The 23017-nt window shown below is 37.6% G+C and overlaps 2 protein-coding genes across 6 annotated transcripts in view; one reads left to right on the top strand and one right to left on the bottom strand.

Annotated features, from left to right (window-relative positions):
* The window catches only part of LOC139814276 (alkaline phosphatase), a 172638-nt gene that overhangs the window by 56971 nt on the left and 92650 nt on the right, over positions 1–23017 (bottom strand). The gene's annotated exons all lie outside the window — the stretch shown is intronic.
* The window catches only part of LOC139814278 (caspase-1-like), a 47909-nt gene that overhangs the window by 13545 nt on the left and 11347 nt on the right, over positions 1–23017 (top strand). For 4 of the 5 annotated variants that reach the window (XM_071780432.1, XM_071780430.1, XM_071780429.1 and 1 more), the window contains 2 exons: positions 4159–4409; positions 17830–18005. In XM_071780432.1, coding sequence (XP_071636533.1) covers positions 4159–4409; positions 17830–18005 — 427 coding nt within the window. Of the gene's footprint in view, positions 1–352; positions 461–4158; positions 4410–17829; positions 18006–23017 lie in introns of those variants that run through there. The other variant, XM_071780431.1, reaches the window with a different exon arrangement.

The following is a 23017-nucleotide window of genomic DNA, read 5'->3' as shown; positions in this document are numbered from 1 at the left end:
ATAGAAAATTATAATTTACTATGAATGCTCAAATAAAATATTGACATTTAAGATGCATTTAAACTGTTTGCTTTTTACTTGCATTTTAATTGCTTTCATTTTATTTTAATTCAATTGCAAATATCCTTGATGTTATTTCAATTTATCGTTTATTTAAATATTGCTGCGCATTTATATGTCATTCATATTGTTTGAAGTTCAAACGGAAATTCGAGCGACTCGCGCTAGATCACGCGCCCGCTGCGTACATTTTTCACCGAACGAGCGAATAGCGACGCGAGCAAAATAAATATCACCTGAAAGACGCGTGATCGTACCCCGAAAGACGCGCGATCGTACCTTCAGACCAGTCAGTCAAACGTAACGAGAAACAGAATACGGAACTGTCGATCTCTTCATATCTCGCTCGGCACCCTCAATCGCAGTGCGTTGCGATGCGATCAAGGACGCATTACGTCAGGTAGACGCGTTACGTCCACTTAATATTGCTTTTTTTTATTATCGAGGCTTTCACGTACACAGGTGGAGTGCGAGTAGTGCTCCGACGCGCGTTACGAGCTCATTTTCGCAGGCGCGCATAACGCATGGTTGGTGTAATTGTCGGATACCGAAGAGGACGTGGGTTTGCGCGGGCGGGAAGCCACGGCGGAGTAGATTTATATTCATAATAGCGGGGAGTTGGAGGCCGTTAGGCGCAAAATGTTTTAGAGCCCAAAGTAAACGCCGCAGTGTTCGCGGTAATGCCGGTAACTCACTTCTCCCACGACGAACATTTGTCTCGTAATGGCCACTGGCTCACCACGTTTATGACTAGTTCGTAAGCGCCCCGCAGTGGTTTTGTCACATCCGTTCTGTGTTCTCCCCCTGCCTCGATTTCTCTCTCTCTCTCTCTCCTCTCTCTCTCTCTCTCTCTCTCTCTCTCTCTCTCTCTCTCTCTCTCTCTCTCTCTCTCTCTCTCTCTCTCTCTCTCTCTCTCTCTCCCCTCTCTCTCCTCCTCTCATCCCTTACATATTTTAATTGAATGTTCTTGATGACTACGTTAGCGGTTGTGTATGCGTCATTTCCATATATTCTATCTATACAGTTATATGCAAAACAATAGCACATTCTAAATTTTAAAATTATTTAAATAAAATTTACTTTATTTTATTTATTAAATATACACCAGTTAATAGAAACATATCTTATTATTACAAAAAGATATCAATAAAAAAATGGAATTTGTTAAAATTTAGAATTTTTATTTTTTTTCAACCGGTGCTATTATTTGTACATAACTGTATAGGTATATATGTGTATATGAGTATATATCAGCATATCTATCCACACATAAGAATCACTCGTGCGATGACTTTTGTGCTGACTTTAATTTGACGGTTTCTGCCTTAAAATTTTAATCACCATAATTTCATATTTTTTTAAAAGAATTTTTGATGCGCGTAAAATTATTCCGATAGTAAATGTAATTACAGCGTGCAACATAATACCTTTGAATATTCTTTAAATACAGTAATATGATAAGTAAAATATAATTCTTTTCACGAATATTTCGTCGGAAATAAGCTAAATTATTTTTTAATAGGCGCAGAAATAAATATATTTCATAAATTTTGGAGAGAGAAAAAAAAGAAAGAAAAAAAGAGAAAAAAGAAATGGCTAAGCTCCATTATATTATTTAGAAAGAACAGTGAAATATGATGCTGCAAGATAAAAGATTTCTAGATCATTAACCTAACGGTAATAAAACAAACTCGTTTTGACGAAATCTAGAATGCTATATAGGACACATTTAAATAACAAGATACAAGTAAAACACAAATTTAGAATAGAAATTCTGTATGCGTACACACAGACAGATATTGATCGTTACATAAGTATAATGTACGTTACATAAATACATTTGGTGCGAATAAAGTATCGCCGATATGTATTACTTTATCACTTCGCAATGTGTATCTTGATAACATATACCGATAACATATAATAACATATACAGCAAAGAATCTAATATAATCGCGTCTACATAATTAAAAAATAAATAATTTCTTGTTGTAGAATGAATCGTGGTTTGCATGAATAAAGGACAACTCTTTCCTTAAATAGATCAAAACCAGCACAAGACTTCATAAATAAACGACAGTACAAAAAAGCTCCCGGATATCGAAAAATATTATAATATTTGCATTAACCTATGAGATTATTTCCAGCATTGTGTATACTGATAGAAAATTATTTCCTTCAAATAGAGCAAGATTTCTTACAAATAATCTCACTCTTATTTTCAGTCCACTAGAAATTAAATTTAGTGCAGATACCTATTGCCTAAATTTAATACACATATTCTTAAAATTATAGCGCGGTGTCTATGTGCCATATCTGGCCCGTGGGTTGCCAGAACTTTTACGAGCACGCACCTAACCGCGCGAGGATTAAACGCTTCGAGTTTACGGTCAATTCAGTTCAACGGGGCTCAGACAGTTCTACTTCCGCAGGCTCCGCATCCTCGCGCTATATTCTGTACAATAATACCACCGATTTACTTTCGACCGGTGTAGCCGGCCCGATCCGGACTCCGGAGCAGTCGTAATCGCGGTAACTCGCGAAAGTTGGATCGCGCGTACGTGCGAGAGCCGCGGAAAGTCGAGGGCAAGGCTCCCGCACGATAAAACGCCGTCGAATCGCAGCGGAAGTTCTCGATTGCGATCTAAGTTGAAATTAAATTGACCATGGTATGATCCCGCCGCGGCGGCGTTGCCCAAGTCCCTCGGCTAAACAGGATATCCGTCTGCGTAAGCGCACGTGAGCGGAAAGTACGAAGTAGACCGGGTGCACTTTTCCGGATAAGGTCCTCTTTTGCCGTCTGCCTCGCTTTAAGAAGAGAAATGCTCCGATATTTCCCTCCTCCCGCCTCCAAAACCAACCGCAAAGAGGCAAAACGTTCCGGATACGCCCGTTTCTTCCTCCCTTTTTCGCTCGTCGTCCTTTCTCCCTTGCCGCGCATTGCCCGGGCCATCTATTTGCGACTGTCCTCAAGTCGGAATTCTACAACTAGCTACCGCCTAATTACACCAACTACACAAAGAGACGTTGAACTAAATGCTGCTGACATTTATTCCGCCCGCAATGTCGCGCACTTATTTCTCTTTGTCTTTATTTCCTTGTGCGCAACATACTCTAGTTAATGTACGCGCTTACCTATATAAATTTCTTTAATGCACCAAGATATCGAAAAATTATATAGGATAATAGAAGTATTGCATTTTCTTAAATAATAAATAAACGCACACCGCGAGAGTAATCCACGGTAATTAGTCTATTGAGAACGTAACTCGAGCATTCACCACAACCTTCAATCTTTTCATTCTTTTTCTTTGTTTTATGTAAAATATACCACTATTATCGGGTATCTTCTCTTCCGTAAGTTTCTTCATAAAAATGATGATTTTTACGACTTATAACATTTGCGATTCGTGGTATCGAGTGTTTTAATTTGCAGTAAAGTGTCAAGAAGAGAAAAACGTTAATATTAATACAATATTTCTGTCTTGAAACACGTTTTTCTACGGAGAAAACAAAATTTAATTAAGATCCATCCAAGATATAAATAACTATACTGAGTTCCGCTCATTTCGTTCTGCAGCTCCGTTGTGTTATTAATGGCGGAACTACGGAATCATTTGTTTCTCGCATCTCGTGCAACGTATAGCAGTAAATTTCTTTATCTACGCTATTTCGTCCAAACCATATCAAAACCCGTGAAAAGTTCAGGTTCAGACACTTCAACATATTCTAAGACAATACCGCGCAGAACGTCATTTCCAACATTAATTAACGAAATAGGACCGCGAAGTTAAGCATTCGCTTTAGTATTCAGCGCTTCGGTATAACATTACCAACTTTCTATGATAAGATAACGAGGGTGTAATGTTGCAGTCACCACGAACTTAATTATAATTTCAAAAGATGTCAACCATTGTTATTGAAGTAAAATGAATTTCCTGTGTTATGTTTCGCATTCAAAACATTTATATATCAACGTGTCGGCTTTAAATAATAAGATACGCACTTTTAATATTCTCTATTAACTCTGTCATTATTAAATACCTCTAAATTAATATCTCTAAATAACTTCTCAGAGTATTGTAATTTTGTTAACAGGGACTTGATCGATGCCCGACAAGCTGTGAAAATCAATTTCGATCCGTCCGCTGAAGAATACAATATGAGGCATAAAAGAAGAGGAGTGGCGCTTATAATAAACCATGTTAATTTCAAGAACATGGCCACGCGAACGGGCTCCATAAAGGACACCGAGGACCTCAAGGTTTCATTAGACAAGCTCGGGTTCGACGTTCGAGTTTGTCCGAAAGATCCGACAGTTAAAACTATAACCACGGTCTTACAGTCGAGTAAGTATAGCATTTCTGTAATCCGGCTACTTGTAATCGTCATCACACTTTGTTACGCATCACTAGCTCAATGACAGATCAAACAGATATAGATGACGATGCCCTGAGTACTACTTGGATAATGAACGCAAACGGCTTCCGTTTGAAAAAATAGCAGAAACAAAGAGGACGATATCATTATTTCTGTTCATTCGCAATATTGCAGGCTGTCGTAACCACATCGTTAGCTCTCTGTGTACCATCTCTTATTATTTTCTTATCTCTCTACAATGAGCGCACTTTCGTTCTGTCTCTCATCGTAACAAAGCGATAGTTTTCTCAAGATGGAGAGAAAATACGGAGTGCCTGAGAAATCTCCCTTACTTTTTAATCGTAAACTTTTTAAAGAATTTGAACTTAATTATCGTTTGAAAGGGAAAAAGTTTATGAGAGAACAATTTTATCTACTTTTTTAACGCTTGATATCTTCGTGATTAAATCACAAAATGGAATTTTCCTAAAAATCCATTCGATATGATATAGCATAGCGACTCGCAATCCATTAAATAAATGTACTGGTCCAATTTAATTTTATAAATAAGCTAAAAATAAAAAATTCCAATGCAGGCATGTAAATAAAAAAGTCTCGGACACTCGGGACACTGCGGTGATAGAAAAAATACGAAGTGTCTGAGAAATCCCCCTTACTTTTTTAATTGCAAACTTTTTAAAGAATTTAAACTTAATTATCGTTTGAAAGGGAAAAAGTTCATGAAAAAACAATTTCATCCACTTTTTTAACGCTTGATATCTTCGTGATGATTAAATCACAAAATAGAATTTTTCTAAAAATCCTTTCGATATGATATAGTATATAATGACCCGCAGTCCATTAAATAAATGTATCAGTCCAATCTCTATTTTTAATTTTACAAATAAGCGAAAAATGAAAAATTCCGATGCAAGCATATAAATAAAAAAAGTCTCGAGCACTGGTGATTGAAAAGTCAAAGTCGTCATTTGTCGTACGATTACTTTTATAACCAGCTACCCACACATTAATAATAATCTTTCGCTCGCCTATAATGGCACTGCGTCTACAAAAGCGAAAAAGCTTTCCAAGTGCATTGATAATTGCCGATGGATTCTTTGTAGAGTCCCCCGAGCAGACGAGCGGGTTAGATTCTGGCGGTTAACGCGAAGCGGATAATGATGGGCGCCGATGAAGGAAACCCAGCGATAAGTTATACAAACATTTTACAACGGAACGAGCTCATTAAACGTCTATTCGTCGCAGTGAACCGAGTTCCTCACAAATAACTAACAAAGCAATCTCGTGAATACGGCTGCGGCAGGTGCCGCGGAAAGTGAGGCGGAAAGTCCGATGATTACGGAACTTCGCGCTGGATAAGAAAAGTTTTCGCGCCTTCGTCTCGGAGCGCGACACGATGCGCTCTATCAAGCCATATTCATTTACCACTCGCTTCGAAATTCTAACCGTCGCGCGATCGTGTAACATATGCATGCATTCGGAAGCTTCGCTCCCGCAAATGATATAATAATTCGAGAGAGAGAGCATATAAAATATCTAGTAAGATAAACAAAAAGTATTACTACAAGTACTAGTCTCACGAGACTTAAATTTCGAGCAGATAACAAACGCTGCTGGCTGTACGAGACAAATCTGTCAGTCGAGTTGATACGAAGAAAAATATAAGAAGAAAGAACGCCAAAACTTGGCTGCACACACACAAAAACACACACTCACACACAAAATTTTGTAGCAAATTTTCGTTCACTACTTCCCTCGGGAGCAACTAAAGCAGACTTTCCTCAAACTCCGCTTTCCGCCGATATGAGGGAAACAACGGCGGTAAACTCGGAAGCAGGAAAATCCGGTCGGATTCTCTCTTGCCGATAGACTTTACACGTATTCGATTACCGAGTCGAAAGTACCGGGTGTATCGGAAGAGAGCGCGTTCGTTTACTTTGGGAAGCTGCGGTCAGGGCATGTTATAACTGTGCTGTCGCATAAATAAACTGCGCCGCTTCGTACTTTGCGCGGGGCTGCCATTGCACCCCGCCGGTATCAATGCTTTAATTTTGTCTGGCAGCGTGCCATGTAAGCCGAAGCGAGCGGGTTTCCTCTTTTCAGAAGTTTCACGAACGCGAATCGACTGCCGAATGAGGACCGAACTTTTCAATTGAAACGGTCCGCGTGTCGTTGTAGCTCCGGCTTTTCTTCTTTTCTTCCCATTTATCAGCCAGCAATGCGAGAGGTACACGTTGCACTGCCGCCGTTTTTCTCCTCTTGTATCAATGATCCTTACTTCTCATCTAGATTGTCACGGTGCGATAAAACGATAAGATATCATGGTCTAAATATAGAGAAGATTGTCTATCAAATCTATATAAAGTTTTTTTTTTTTAAGACATATACTAACTTGATCGATAGGAAAAGCATCAGGTGCTAGAAAAAACCGGAAATGCTATTCGATAAGACTCGATAAATAAATATAATTCAGAAAGTTATTTATTTTTAAATATTTACGATATTACGATTATAGATGAGAGAGCAGAAAATGTAAATTGAAGCTTTCTATCGCGGAGACGTATCAAGTCTCGTTCTCCGCGAAGAAAGTGCATATCTTTCAAACTCCATTTAACAGAGGCTATAAAGGTAATTAATGGTCATAAAGTGGAGGATTAAACTTGTTCGCAGAAACTTGCTGATAATTATATTGCTTCATAGCGCATTGATTTCGCAATGCTGTACTTCAACAAGTGTACTCAGTGTATAAAACATCGTTAAAAAAGGGATATTGGCTTCAGCTTAACTTGAGAGAAAAAGAGATGGAGGAACAGAGAATAAATGCCTTTTGACAAATTATCATTACTTCAATAAATTGCCTTCATAAATTACTTTCGCGAGACTGAAAATTCCATAGCTCCTAAAATAATTACTTTACAAAATAATACATAAAACAATTATCACAAACCAGATAGAAATTAGAGCTTACATAAGCCTCGAGATTAATAAACAGAAACTCGATATACTCGTTAAAATCGATGTTCAGTGGATCGAGTTGCTATCGTTTAGATAGCGTTCCAGTCTTATCAGTATAAAATTACCGACGTATTCAGAACGTTTAACGGGTCTTGGATTTCGCCGAACAACAGATACGTTCCAAGTAGCGTTTAATCGAGTGGAAAATAAAGTCGGATTCTCCATATGCGCTGCTGAAATCAACGAGGAAATCGCCGGGCGGAATGGACGCGGACCGTTCGCCCGTACGCTTTCCTTCTCTCCTCGCGAATTTTTTGACCGCTTTCCAGTGCCAAAAACAAACTTTTTCCGCGTCGCAGTCGAGTGTGCCGGCGTGGCAGATGTCACACTGCGGAGTAACGCGACACATGCGACGGCACACGCGACGGCACGTTTCGTCGCCGTCTTTCCGATTTCGCCACACGCTGCCGACACGGCAGCCTGCCGTACGGCCGCAATCGCAAGATATTGCGGCGGAAGACAGGTAAACATTTGTGCGACTCCCGCGAACGGCGGCGACGCGGTGCAGCGCGGCGCGAGCGCGCGCGACGATGCACCGGCACGTAAAGCACTCTCGATGTTTGCCGACACTTCTCTGCCAAAAAGCGCGATACCTGTCGCGATAGCGTCCCTTGACAGGCTCGTCAACGCGGCGGCGGCGGCAGCATCCACTTACCCAAGTTGCAGCCGGCAGCAGCCTTGCGCGGAAAGGACTGTATATGTGTATATACGCGTCCTCGAAGAGCAGATAGGTTTTCGGAGTTACCGTGTCAAGTACAAGCATCGTGAACATTCTACTTCGGATAAGTGGATGCTATCGTAGGAAGGAGCCGAGTGTCGTTCCCTCTGCTAATGTCGTCTCCGCGTAACTCCAATACACCAACAGGAGAATAGACGGAATTTTACTTCTTCCCTTGGCGATCCGTACGTTTCTCGACAAACTCGTTAAGACAGCTATTTTTCGACGCGCGGTAGTCGATAACTTCGTATTGGCGTATATATATATAACGGGTTTATATACGCTCGAAACGTACGTTTCTTGTGCCGATACGTCAAACGCAGATATCTTGAAATGAGAATATTTTACTTCGGGTAAGAACATACTACTGCGCTCGAAGTTTCCGCGTTACATATTTCCTCGTGTTACACACGCTTCCGTATAATACAGTGACTTAATCACGTTCTAACATTGCGCAAAACGCACCACTGCATCTACTTCGGTCTATATTATACAATATTAGACCATTTCAATGCTAAGTCACTTCTGACTTTAGACTGTAATGCTTAAACTAGTTCTATTGCCTACCTGCTTTGTAAGATCATAAATTATTTCCACTATTTCAGTCAGTACCGTACAATCCTAAATTATTTTGAATTTCAATCAGAGTTGTAAGACCTACTTAAACTTCCATGTTTAGCAAGTATATGTATATATTATCATGTTTCTTTTGAATGTATATTGAGGAATTACAATTGTCGTAAGTCCGAAACAGATGATATTAACCCTTTAACCATGGCTGAGCTAGACGTGGAGCTATACCACTGAACGCTTATGTCGCAGAATTTCGACTAAAAAACGCGAACGATCCTTCGATGAAACAAATGCAGATAATAGTTATTTGTGTAACAAGTGCTCGCCTTCGGCTCGTGCGTAAACTCCGCACCCGGGAATTTTCATCTTTACGCACGGCTTACACACCCTATTTTATGTTGCAAGTGCCTGGAAAGTGGTCTATCACGCACGCGTAGCGTGCGTAATGGGGCACTTTCCATGCACGTGTTGCATAAAAATAATTAAAGACATCCTTGCTTGATAACAACAAGCACTGGGTGCTCTCTCACTATAGTAACGTTTTTATCTCAAAAACCCGTTTAGAAAGAAGTCAGTATAATGGTGTCTTGCTTCAAAAAATAGATTAACGGGAAATCATTATAATGACGCGTACTAGCCAACGGGTAAGAGAACAAATCGTATTCAAATCTACATTTTACAATGTCAATAACTTACAATATAGTAATTTAATAAATATCTATAACGTAATATTTTCCAATATACAAACTCAAAAAAAGGAATAATTGTAGCTTAAGAAGATACTTACAAATTGCAAGTTTGATTCTCATGGTGAATAAACATTTCGTAAACGAGAGAAAAGACGAGGAAACCCACACCGTCATACCGTATCACCCTACTCCGCATAGATTGGAAAAAGTTAGTTTACATACTGCGCGCACTGTGATATGTAGAATTCGCTTGTAAAAATTCAACGTTGCTTCGAGTCGACTGGCGACAATTTCCGGTTTCACCAATGCGCGGCCACTGCGGCATCATAAACGTCGGGATCGCAAAAAGCAAAAGTAAAAAACAAAAAACGAGAAAGAGAGATAAAAAAAGGAGAGAGAGGGAGGGAGGGAAGGGGGGGAGAGAGAGAGAGAGAAGGAAGGGACAAAAACAAATTCACGCAAATTGTTTGTATTTCGAAATTCCGCGTAGCGCGTGCAGCTGGAGTCTGATTACAATCGTGATATTCAGTTGAAGTCGACAATGCGCGGCACGATGCAATGATCTCGAACGCGGCGACCACGAGAGCGCGGGATCCGCATCCGCGAACGCGACGATCCCGGTGTGTATCGATGGAGCACGATGGCGCCAATCACCCGCGATGCGCATAACAATACACAACCATGATTTAATAATTCCACGCGCGCGCACGTAGGTCGCCTTCTGTCAAGAAAGATTCGTTGCCAGGCTGCCATGCTGCAGTTCGCCACGTCGTTGCGGATTTCCCCGTTTTGTCATCCTAACCGCCAGCGGGATTTTTGCACGTTTTGAAAGAATGATTGCCCGCAATTTGCACGGACCGCTCGATATTGCGGAGAGGATTTCTTACCGGTAATAAAACAAGAATACTCTCCCCGTTTCCGAGAAGCTTTCAAGAAAGAACACTCAAGGATGTTGAAAAAATTATTGAAAACCGTCGTTTGCTAATTCGCTTGTAGATTACCTACTCTAATTCATTATATTCATTATATATTATGAGATAGAAGAAAAATTGTGACAACAATGTATCGCAGAAACAAATAGTTTTATTTAAAAACTGATCCTTCTTAAAAATATGATGGACTTAACTTTAAAACTAAATTGCTTTTATCTCAGCATAAAAAATATTTCTCTGAGAAATAAATAACGGTCGATAATGACATTAAAAAAGTTGTAAAATTGAAAATATTGATAGCACTCGCTATTTATATAGCAATGCTTAATGAATGCGCATAATTGACTTAAAAATAATACCAAATTTATTCATGAAAATATCAGCGATATTGACGAGTACGTTGATCGCTCCTACTTTAGCAATATTATCACGAGAAACATCTCGTATTCATAACAAATAATTTATTAAAACCGCGTACGTGGAGTACGATCTAATGATAATACAATTAACTGCGCATACATATAATGATACGGAGAATTGCAGTAAAATTCTGTAAGAAATATACGAAGTGAAAAAAATACCGCGATTAACAAACATTTCAGGTGCTTGAGGTAACCTTCCATTGTGTACCATAAATGCGATATTAATCCTCAAATGTGATCGAACATACATAGCCGAGAACAAGCGCTCTCTGCTCTTCTCTATTTTATCTGTATACAAAAGCGTAAAATCGTGCGCGCGTTACGAGGCAAAATTGGCCTCGGGGTAATAATGTTACCACATCGCGCAGCTCGGGACTGTAATGCTTTAACGCGCAACGGATTAAAAAATAGCCAAGATGATCTTTCGGAGAACAAGAGGAGCATCAGCGGCGTGTTGAATTTCCACCTAACGTATTATTCCCCCCGGAATATAAAGCGAACGAAAAGGGCGGTGATACGTAAGCTACCCTTTTCGAATTACGCGAAGCACGATATGAAACTCAATTACACAATAACTCAGCTCTTATCCGGTTACACCGGTAGCTTATTCGCCTTAAGAGTCGTCAATATCCACATAAGCCGGGTCGAAACGTGACGTCAGAAACGGGAAGAAATACTCGCAAGCGATTCTTGCGACTTATGTCCACGCGAGTTACTCTTTGTCAACAAAACCGTTTTGCCTCGATAAAGCAGGATCGTAAAATGTACCACAAATTCTATCGTCAGCCTAGCACGTCAAGCGGAAACGCAGGTTTCTTTTCTAGAAGCGTTTCGACAACCATTGTCAACTTCCATCATATTCATAAAAAAGTTTCCCTTTCCTTCTTCAATAAATTTTGAAAAATAAATTTTTATTTTCGGCGTTTTACCGCCAACATTTTATGTCAAAAGATAAATTTTGAATAAATAAAAATTATGAAAGAAATAATTTTAATTCTACAGAAAAGATACAAATTCCAAATATTAAAATATTGCCTTTGTCATTTATATCAATTAAAATTTTGGCCGATAGACCGTGTACGTAAACAATTAAATAATGTCATATATTACTCTTACATACTTTACAATTTATATAATTGTAACTCTCTGTATATTCAGCACGAAATGAGATGTTGTCGCGACTCGATCAGATCAACTATTAATATAAAACGGAAGCAAAATGGAAAATTATGCCACTGCTCAACGCCGATAGATATTTTCGCGGATTTTACATTGCTTACACTATCTGCGCCATCTATTTTTCTTCCTCCTGCGGGGAATTCATCCAAAACTCGCGTGCATTAGCGTTATATCAAAAGCGCGAGAATATTAATCTATTATCGCTTTACTGTCTATATTTTCCCAATAAAATGATATTCGTTCTATTTCCGTTTGATCATTCACGCGCAAAGATAAACGATAATCTCGATGAGGCTCGCGTTAGATTTATTTATAATAAATGGCAAGATAGAGAGGGATTTAACAACTTGTCCAATGCGCTTTCGAGCAACGTATTTCTAGGATAAAAAGCTTAAACACAAAAAAGTATGTAAGCTTAAAATAATTAAAGAGTTTTTATTTAATTACATTTAATCGTAATTTAATCGGGTTTTATAGCTATATATTAAATAAAATTGAAAAATGTTATCGGTTATTTTTAAATACTGATTTCAATCCTTGATAGTTAATAATTTTCAGTTTCGTTCAAAAAGGCGTTTATTTGATTTTCAATGTATAATTTAAGCAGACTGAACGTAAAGAATTTCCCGGCTATTCAAGAACGCTTTCGATGGTAAAATGAATAATTAGATGAATAATTAGGCGAAGGGTGGAATAGCGCCGTAAAGTGAAGTAATCCTGAACCTTACCGAGCCCGTTTAAGTGTAACGAGTTTAAAACTTGGTGTGTAACTATTTGCATTTCCTTAGTATAATCTATCTGATGCATATTACTCGTTTATACGCAGATTTCATTTATTCAGCATCGATATTTCATTGATAACTTGTAGCGATCCTTTCTACAATTTTAATTCGAATATATCTTCATTACAAAATATTAGGTAAAAAGAAATTTAACCTTTTATTTTATATGTAAAATTTTATATGTAAAATGTGTAATAAATATATATATGTTATACTTTTTTATTATATAAATAGTAACGAGACACGCGTACATGCGTACAAAATTTGTCTTTATATTTTAAATGTTATAATATACAATAAATTTATCTTTGCGTTTTTCTCACGGATATCTATAAAAAGTACGTTTTATCTGTTATTTCAAAATTTATTACTTTTAGCAACACTTTGTAACCAAAAAGTGTATATGACATATAATTCAATATAAATAAGAATTTAAATAAAATTAATAAGGCAGTGGAGAGAGGTGATGGATGTAAATGTAAAAGGTTTGGGAACGTTCGTTTAAAATGCCTTTCAAACCCTAAGGAGAATAAAATAAACGAATCAATCAATCAATCAAATAAATATAATAAATAATATTTAATTTTTAAATATATTTTAAAACAAAATGCCTGATATTGAAGTTTTTGCAAAATAAAACATTTTTCATATAATAAATAATTTTCATATAATTTAATAATTTCTGTGTATAAATGTTTAATATCGAGCAAAAACGTAGGCACGTGTTAATTCTTTTAATAAGAGATATAAAATTCATATAATGGAATATAAACTACTACTTCAAAAGACTTAATTAAAATATATATTCATAAAGTTGTAAAATATGAAATTAAATTATCTTTCACATTTTCAAGAAATAAAAATTTGTTGTTAATCGTTTTATCATTTATATAAAGTTAAAAGTTCTGGATTTAATAAATTCAGTTTTTTGGAAAAATAATGTTAATCTCAGCTCTCATAAATTAATTTTAAATTGATCAAAGGATTTAAAAATAAGAAACAGTTTGAACAACAATCTTATGCAAATATCATTATTCATAGAAGCAGCTATGTAGAGTACATGTTCTTTGAGACTCGCGTCTTCAAAATTTCAAGTATAAAGCTCGTGAGGTAAACGTCAACAAATTCAATTCCCCTTTAGACTAAAACGAAATCGAGGAACGCAGATATTGTCGGAAAATGTGTCAACCGTGCAATTCTGTCACGTTTCTCGAACAACTCATGTGGCCGCGACTACCCGCGGATATACACCATAATTATTCGCATCTCTTAATTCACGTAATTCACACCTTCTCCAGTCTTGTAACATGAAAGGATGACGTCGTCACTGTTCGCATATTCCGCGCGAGTATTTCGCACCTATCTCACCGAGCATACTCGCCAATCTTCCCGAGGTGCACAGCCAAGCATCGTGAACCTTCCCTTGAATACAGATTACTCGAACACTGAATTTTCCTCATCAAAACTCTAAATGGAAGGCGCGTCTCTTCGTATCTCTCTGCCTGTCGCTGCTAAACATCTCGGCGAGTAAACTTCTGTCGATACTTGTTAATATGTAACATCCGCGACGTCAGCGCATTATTAGCCGTAAAGATTACAAAACTTTGTCCAAATGACTATAGAATATCTCTTCATTTTCAAAGCCATTCGTTCCATTTATATCTCGACGTCGAAACAAACGGTACTCTTTCCCGATGTGACCTCCGGTCTGGTACCCACAGTGGAGAGAAGATACGAGAGATATCCAGTTCATCCCGCACACTCGCCATGCGGGGTTGGTTCCACTTGCCGAGAACTATCAGCCAGCGCTGGTATTAAACTTTCGAATTTATAGCGCGCGTCGTGGCTATATCGATCGAACGCGAGGGGCAACCCATCGCCCGCACCTTCATCGGATATAATATTTCGCTAGAATATTATTAGCAAGAGCTTCATCGAGTTGTTAACTGCTCGTGTACCGCTGCACTGTACGCCGAGCTGAATTTACAACGCGCCGACTGTTACTTCGGGTTCGGGCGATTTATACTTCGCTCGAACGACGGCGATATCTACACGTCGGGACCACCTTGAATTATGACGGAGTCAAAACGGGAGAGAATGCTCGTAGTTCGTGTTTGTTCATGGATATGGTTTTTGATAGATGATGCTAGCGAATGAAGTTCAATGGAGCAGCAAAATTGTTATTATTTTCAATCCATGCATTGGGTTGTGGTATTTTCTTTATGTCTCTTATTGGAATTATAAAACTTACTGATTTTGTACATTAACAGTATAGATTATTATTATTGTTGTTATTATTACATCATAAATCTAGTTAATCGAATTTTGAATAATCTTTCCGAAAAAAGTATAATGAATTTTTAATGCATATTTTCTTGTAATTCTAACATTACAATAATCGATCTTTATTTCCTAAATGCGTCATGTTGAAGAAATCATGAAGGCATCGTGAAAGGATTAAAATCATTGAAAATAGTTGGCAAGAAGAGAAAATTACAAGAAATATGAATATTATATAATGAGGTTCATCGACCAGTTTATAGTAAATTTTCCCTTTCTTTACTCGAAAATACGTAACAAAAGGTACAGACGGTAGTTAACGAACACAAGAGAAACAACGCTACGGTCACGAGAGATAATATCAGATAATTACCTACCGCGTAAGGGGTATTTTACTTGATTATTTTTTTATATCTAACGACATTAAGCCAATGGTAGTTACATGATCGTTACATGTGCAGGACGGTACTATGATGATTTCTTCACGTGATATAAAATTCTTTTTCTTCTTCAAACGGGATCGTGAGAAGCCCGAGTAAATTTCTGTTACGGTCCACGGCAAATTCAGAGGGAAATGCGTCCCTCAGAGGAAACGGCAGCGTCATTTCACGTAATCACACAAAGTTTTTTGCGAAACATTTTCCTGCCCGCACATCATGTGTAACTTACGAGCTGAATATGCCGCACGTCGATTTTGCAGCTCCCCATGCCTTTTATACGGTTTATATCCAACTCCTTAATTACACCAGCGCCGCAGGATTGCCGGACCGAGGCAGTGCGGATTAATTGGATTATCGACCGTCGTTGAGCATAACGTTTTCGCTCGAAAACAAAGATCGATGTTTCTGCCGAAGGGTGGAGAAGGGTCTTTTGGGATCCACCACGCATCAGTGACTTTTCTGCCTTTATTTAAAAAAATAAAGGCAAATTTCTGGGTAAAAGTCGAAAAAAGAGTCTCGATCAAAATGTTCAATAATTTTATCATGTATAAATTTCATTTGCTAGTTTCCAACGGTGGAAAAAAGTAAATAATGTTTAATTTCGTGAAAAGAGGAAAGAGAAAAAAAAGGAAAGAGCGCGCACCAGGCGGAAATAGAAGAGAGTATACACTCGCAAAGTCTTGGATTTTCAGAAAAATGGAGAAAGGATTAAATTCCTGTGGATAAACTTTCATAAAGTATAATACTAAAATAAATATATATTTTACATTTTATTATTTTAAAGCGTTTGTTCTATGTGGTAAAGGATAAGTAATTAATAATGGAAAGAAGAATAAGCACTGATATAATCCAACATATTATTCCCAATACGTAAACGATGTGCTTTCTTTTGTTACACAACGTTATATTAGGCGATATTTTTGCATATTCATGATTCCGCTATAAAATTTAGAGATACGTGAATCTCGCTCATATACAATTTGATTGTGATAAGAAAAAGAGTAAAATGAGCCGCTGAAAAGAATCCTGTCATAATAAAAATCAAACGAACCACTACAAAAATAGAATCGTAACAAACAAGATTGATAACACGATGGAAACGTGGAAATAGTAAAAACGGCAATATCTGAAAATATTACACGTTCACGATACTGCACGGTTATACAATAACGGTACGTGCATACGGTGGCATAAAAAGAATTTTTTATGCATATCCACCAAGTTCTCTATTGTTTACCTGTAGTTTTACATTTTTTTCCCCCGACAACATGGAGAAGGGAAAAAAATATTGCTTCTTTCACACGGTTTACCATTATTTCATTCTGATAAAATACCACAGCGCTGTAATCACTGATACCTGCTGTGAACATCATAATGTTCATTATAATAAACAACCTCTGATGTTGTTATCCTAGATGCGGAATTAATTAATCTTTCCATTAAAACCGTCACGAAAATTACATACGTGTCTGATCCGGCGATTTTGTTTTGAAAAGAATGCAATATCTAACCATTTTATTAAGACTTCACAAAAATTATAAAGCTATGATAAAAGAGAGAGAGAGAGAGAGAGAGAAATGAAAGAGAAAGAGAGAATAATATATAGCTGGTTTTGCGTAATAAAAATTTTTATTTCACGCAGACGACATATAAACGACGAAATAATTACGAACATTTATTATAAAGTGAACGTTTATATCTATTCGCAATTAATCTCCTACACAAAAGCGTTCAAAAGCACAAAGCCAATTTAACCGAAACCGGAAAAAAGACTGATTATTTTCATGCTCTCTAAAAACGAAAACGGACCGTACGACCTATATTCTGTTCCATAAAAGCAATTCGTTTTATAATTGCTGAGATGATTTTGTATACTGTTCCTTTTTTTCCTATTTTTTAAAGACAAAAGCATTCCACTTAATGGCACACGTCATCTGAATAAAATGTTTTGTTTTAATACTCTCAGTTTTACTTCTCATATAACGCAATTCAAGAAAATTCATTTACCTTTCAATGTACATCGTAAAAAGAGCTAGATATATAATTCTTAACTGTCCCATGATTCACGGTTACAACTTGTTTAGCGGGCCTTAATAATAAATTACTTGGTGCAATTTTACTTCGAGGAAACTTCATTTAATTCCTTTAATGCCGCGTCGCGCAAACCCGGAAGCTGCACGTACAGCCGTTCGTATAGCGTTTTCGACCCGCCGCGCCGGGAGGAAATTCGCAATGCAGCGAACAGTATCTGCACAATCTCACCTCGACATAGTTTGTTTGTGCACAGGCTATTAGGCCAGACCGCGTCCGACGACTATTAGCGTCCACCGCGAGGAATTAATTAATCCTTTCATTAAAGCCGCTACGGAAGACCACACGGATGCCGACTGCCTGATCGTGGTCGCAATGTCACACGGCGAATCGGGTCTATTGCATTCGACCGACAGCCTGTATCCAGTCGATATGCTGTGGGCTCCCTTCACGGGCGATCGATGCTCCAGCCTGGCCGGGAAACCGAAGTTGTTCTTCATTCAGGTACGCCTATCTAACAGATCTGCCGTGTACAAGAATCGAGCGGATGAATCGTACGTATACGCCATCCGTGTGTTCGCGGCGAACAATGAGCGATTCCGCGAAGAAGAGAAGCCACTTTCCACTTTCGTTCACTGCGGACGATCGCCCAAGTGATGGATCATCCCCCAAGTGAACTGTCTAAGCGATGTTACATGCTGAGTAATTCGCGAGAGATTTATACGGATCATGTGAAGTGATTTATGGGTTAATATAGGCTATTGTACAGCCTGGTGTTGAAGTTAATTGTGCTTTCCAGGATAGGCGCGGCTCTCAGGTACTTGAATACCTTTCTTTTCATAGTTTGCCTTGGCGAAATGGCTCGCAGAGATATCGAAATCTTTATTCGCACAAATACTTTTACTACAATTATATATTATTTAAATTTATAAGTGTACTTCCTATAAGTGTACTATTCGGTGTAAATGTTTTTGTGGTGAATCAAAGTTTGATGCACATTCAAATTACCCGATAGATAATTTATTTAAAATACCTAATAAAAAATGCGTATCGTGTAGAATCATTCCTATGATTTTTGCATTGTCCACATTTGTGTTTCACGGAAATCCAGTTGTATTTTAATAACGTTAGAGGGACAAACAAAACGCAAGAGCGAAAAAAAAGATTATTACGTTTTCCGGTTGGTTTTGATATACAATATTCTTGCGCGGCAGATATAAATTTAGTTAAATGCGATTGTATATTCCGTGCGCTCGTAACGTAACGTAATAGCAAGAGCGATATCCATGTCGGTTATCCTGATCGGAAAAACGAAAAAAATCATTACATTATTTTACAAATTTGACATACACAGAGTGGCCAAGAACTATCGCTATTTGTTTTACTCGTATATATAGATTTAAATTTGATTTGGAATAGACGACATAAGAGTAAAACAAATAACGATAGTTCTCAATTACTCTGTATGTCAATTTTTGTAAAATGATTTTTTTCGCTTTTCCAATCAGAATAACCGACATGGATATCGCTCTTGCTATTACGTTAAGAGTTTATCAAATACAATCAAATATTTGATAACTCTTGATTTTGATTGACTCGCTATTCAAAGACGGGAGAGATAGTTTAACAATTTTAACTTGCGTTTCACCGTTTCTAATTCTTCTAAGAAACAGGTTATAATACCCATTATCGATATCCATTACCCGCGTATTTTTCATTAAGACTGTAATGGCAAAGTTTTCTTCTGATTTTTCTGTAATTGTGTTCTAACGGATGGGAATAGACGACGTCGAAACTGATGATACCAGAATGGATGGCCATTCCGCGAGAGTCACGGAAAGAGGGAGTCAACTGTAAATAGGACCCTCGTGTCGCAACGGGGGATGGCGTATAATTGCGACGATCATCCGCGTTTCAAAAATGCATCAGGTTGACGCAGCCGCGGTGTAATTCCGGCAACAATGCCGCGCTAGATCTAATTCTTTCTCCGGGCATAATCCTACCGAGATCGTTTTCCATTTAGAGACACTCCCCATTTATCTGCCTCACGACGATCTCCGAGGGATTTGCGGGCTCGCGCACATTAGTGCACCGTCGGGTTTTTAGCGGGCGCAGCCAATGAAATATGTGCATTCTGCGATGTAATGGAAACTGTTCGCGCGCTAGAAATGCTGCAGTAATTAAGATTACTCCCCGTCCATCCTCGCCGGAGAAAGAGAACGGTGGCAAAAACTGTTATTTGCATAATTCCCAAAGTAATGCGAGCGGCGTGCATCGTTTCGGGCATTTCGGCCACCGGCCGAATTAAAAACTGCCGAGCGGAGAGAGAGCTATTCGTGTCGCGCAATATTCTATACATTTGTTTTTTTCCCCTCTTTTCCATTTTTTTCTCCTTTCCGTTATTTTGTCCGCGAGCATTTCCGTCATGCTCGCTTTCCGCGCCCGCTCGATGTGCAAATGTTTAGTCGGCCGAATGCTCGAATATTTTAAATGGTGGAAACACACGTGTTCTTCTACGCATGTTATTATCGCTTTTATATTCACGCGTGACATTTGTACGCGCGTATACATATTCAAGTGACAGAAAAAAAGATATAGGCGATATAATTTCATTGTGAGATATGAGCTATACAGTCACATTTATCTGAGGTAACGTGTACAATTATGTAACATTAGAATTATACATACAAGCAGGGCTTATCAGAGCTCTTACACTATCGCCTATGTTCTGTTTATCCCAATTTTCTTCAAGGAGGGATGACTTAAACCATTATGTTAAGGAGTATAGCTGGACTAGGAATTGGTTTATTAAACTAGGTAAAAATTGTGTGGAAAGATTAGTAAGATTATGGAGTGATGAGTTGGACACCACCAAAACAAAGATATTGGTGAAAGTTTATAAGAAAAAATTAGTAAAAAAAAAAGAAGTGAGAATTAGAAGGTTAGAAAGTAGAGTAGTTGATTAGGCTGTACAATACATTATGTGTGAATGATAAATTTAGTAGTGTATGGTATGAGTGGCATTTAAGAATTTTTTTGTAAACCAAGTTCACTTCCTGGTTGTAGCTGAAGTTAATAAATTATTATATTACATACAGGCAGGGTTGCCACACTCGTCCCGATTTTTCAATATTTGTCCCGCGTCCCGACAGGATGACAGCCGGGACGCTGAATGACCCAATTTTTAGAAAGCAGTTTTAAATTATTTTGACAGCCATTTTGTGACTTTGTTTTCCCCATGTAAACAGGAACTATAATGTTCCGAAAACCGATATTACTAAATATTTCTGCTGAAGATATCAGTATTGATCAAAAGTAGGTAAATATCTTTAAAAATGTAAAGGAAAAGAAGCTATGTGATTTATCAATTGTTAGGTATATCTAGCGCTTTGAACATTTCATCATCTAACGCATTTGTGGAGCGAGTATTTTTCTACATGTCACTAAAATGGATAAATATTAGAATAAATTTTAGAACATTTTAAACCTATTTCCATCAAAATCTCGAAAAATTTTTTTTTTACCATCACAAAGCTTCCTCTATGAGGAAGCAAAAAGCCATACTAATAAAAAGATAAAACATAGATACTATGCATACTTGTAAATGTTTCTATTTATTAAACTTACTCCCTTCTTTCTAATTAAAAGTCTCGATTTCTGTTAAAGAAAAGATGGTAACCCTGTATATAAAAACATCTAATTTCCAATATCTTGGAAAAAAAATGGAACGCAACTGAAATATTTTATCAAATATCAGAGAAAAGCGAAAATTCATTCCTGCATATCTTCATAAAAACTACTTGTAAGTAGCTTCCGGTCATATAAAATCGCCGATTGGTATATCAGTCGCGAAAAAATTGCGGAGATAGTTCGGGGACGATCCATCAAGAACAACTATTCCGACAATGATTGTAATTTACTTTGTCACAAAAGAAAAAAGACCGGAAGACCAACTTACCGGATATCTTTCGAAATTACTGCTTCCGTCCCAAATAGAGTTAGAGGATCGATGATCCCAAAGATAAAGCGCGACGGGAATAAATGAGCGCGATAAAGTTAGCGCTCGTAACGATCGAAATGATTAATAATTTGGTCTCGGGTCTCAAATGCGCACGCGTGCATTCGAAAGCCTAAAATGGGCAATAATTCGCAAGACTCAATTATCTTAGATTCACGCCAAAATTGGTCGAATCGATTATTTCGAGAGCAAATCTGGATGAGTGTCGGATCCTCTCTCAACGTATAAACATATGTATATCTAGCCAATTGGTTTCTATGTAAACGCGGCTATAATCAATTGCGAGCTAATGATTCGCCCGATACCCATATGAAATTTTAACGTGATAGAGATGTGATGGAGAGTTATAATACAGGAATTATATACAGATGAGATTATTGTAAATTGTGAGCGATGTAAATTGTATGGACGCACAAATTCTGGCTGCGTTATCTATCGAAACTAACGCGCCATTTTCTGTACACTTGAAAGCTGTGTGCAGCCACGGCAGCCTCAAGTAAGTAGCCTCGATATTTCTTGCTGCGCTTCGGTTCGAGTCGCTCGTCTTTCGTTAACGACGCTGTAAACATCAATAGATCTGCGTGTAATTGTCTCGTACGTTCTGTCGTTCTATTACCAGTTTACCGTTCCAAAGAAAAGCAATTGCAGCACTTGGCTGTTGGCCATTAAATATTTAGCTCTTTAATATATCAAACGGTCGTTGCGCCGTTTTTACCGTAACTGTACAATTTTCATCAGAGGAAACGAGATTTGCTGAATACAGAAGCTGTAGCTTATCAATTTCTCTCAAGTCATTTACATTAATACAGTGTAAATTACTATTTAAATAACACAAAAATACGTGTATCGGTTATTTAAATCTGAAATAATTAAATAAGTCTGTTATTAAAAATTAATTTAATAATTTAAATGTTACATGTCAAGCAAAAATATTTAAAAACATCGCAGCACTCCATAAACAACATTTGCTTGTCTGCGTTAGAAGAACAGATTGTCGAAATAAGGATTAATTAATTGTTTTAGTACATGCGGTTGAGATTAATGTGCGTACGATTCAAAAGTCGAAACGGGAGATATTGAAATTAATAATCTAACAGTTTATTATGTTCCGATATTTTTGTTGATATTACGATTACGGATTGAATATTGCCCCCGAAGGACTGAATATTTTATAATATCTGTATTGCAACTCTTTTTCATGTTTATGTAGTTTCATGTTTATTTAATTAAACAGCCAATAACGACTCATGTTGCATATTGATTTTCCCGTGTTAAACACAACGAGAATCTGGAACGCGCGAAAGATATAGATATAGATTATTCAGTTTTATACATATATGTATAAGTAACACTTTGAAGAATTTTCAGTAACGTAACTGAAAATCGAAATTGTATGTTCGCCGATTGAGGCCCATACATGTAGATATTGCACGTCTCTCGTTTCGTGAATGTTTTAATAATTTCGCAAATCGGATTACGACGCCACATTGAAGCATGT

The sequence above is a fragment of the Temnothorax longispinosus genome, chromosome 6, assembly GCF_030848805.1.
Source record: "Temnothorax longispinosus isolate EJ_2023e chromosome 6, Tlon_JGU_v1, whole genome shotgun sequence".
Classification (NCBI taxonomy): domain Eukaryota; kingdom Metazoa; phylum Arthropoda; class Insecta; order Hymenoptera; family Formicidae; genus Temnothorax; species Temnothorax longispinosus.
The sequence above is the reverse complement of the archived record's forward strand: the minus strand, read 5'-3'. Positions and strand labels throughout refer to the sequence as shown.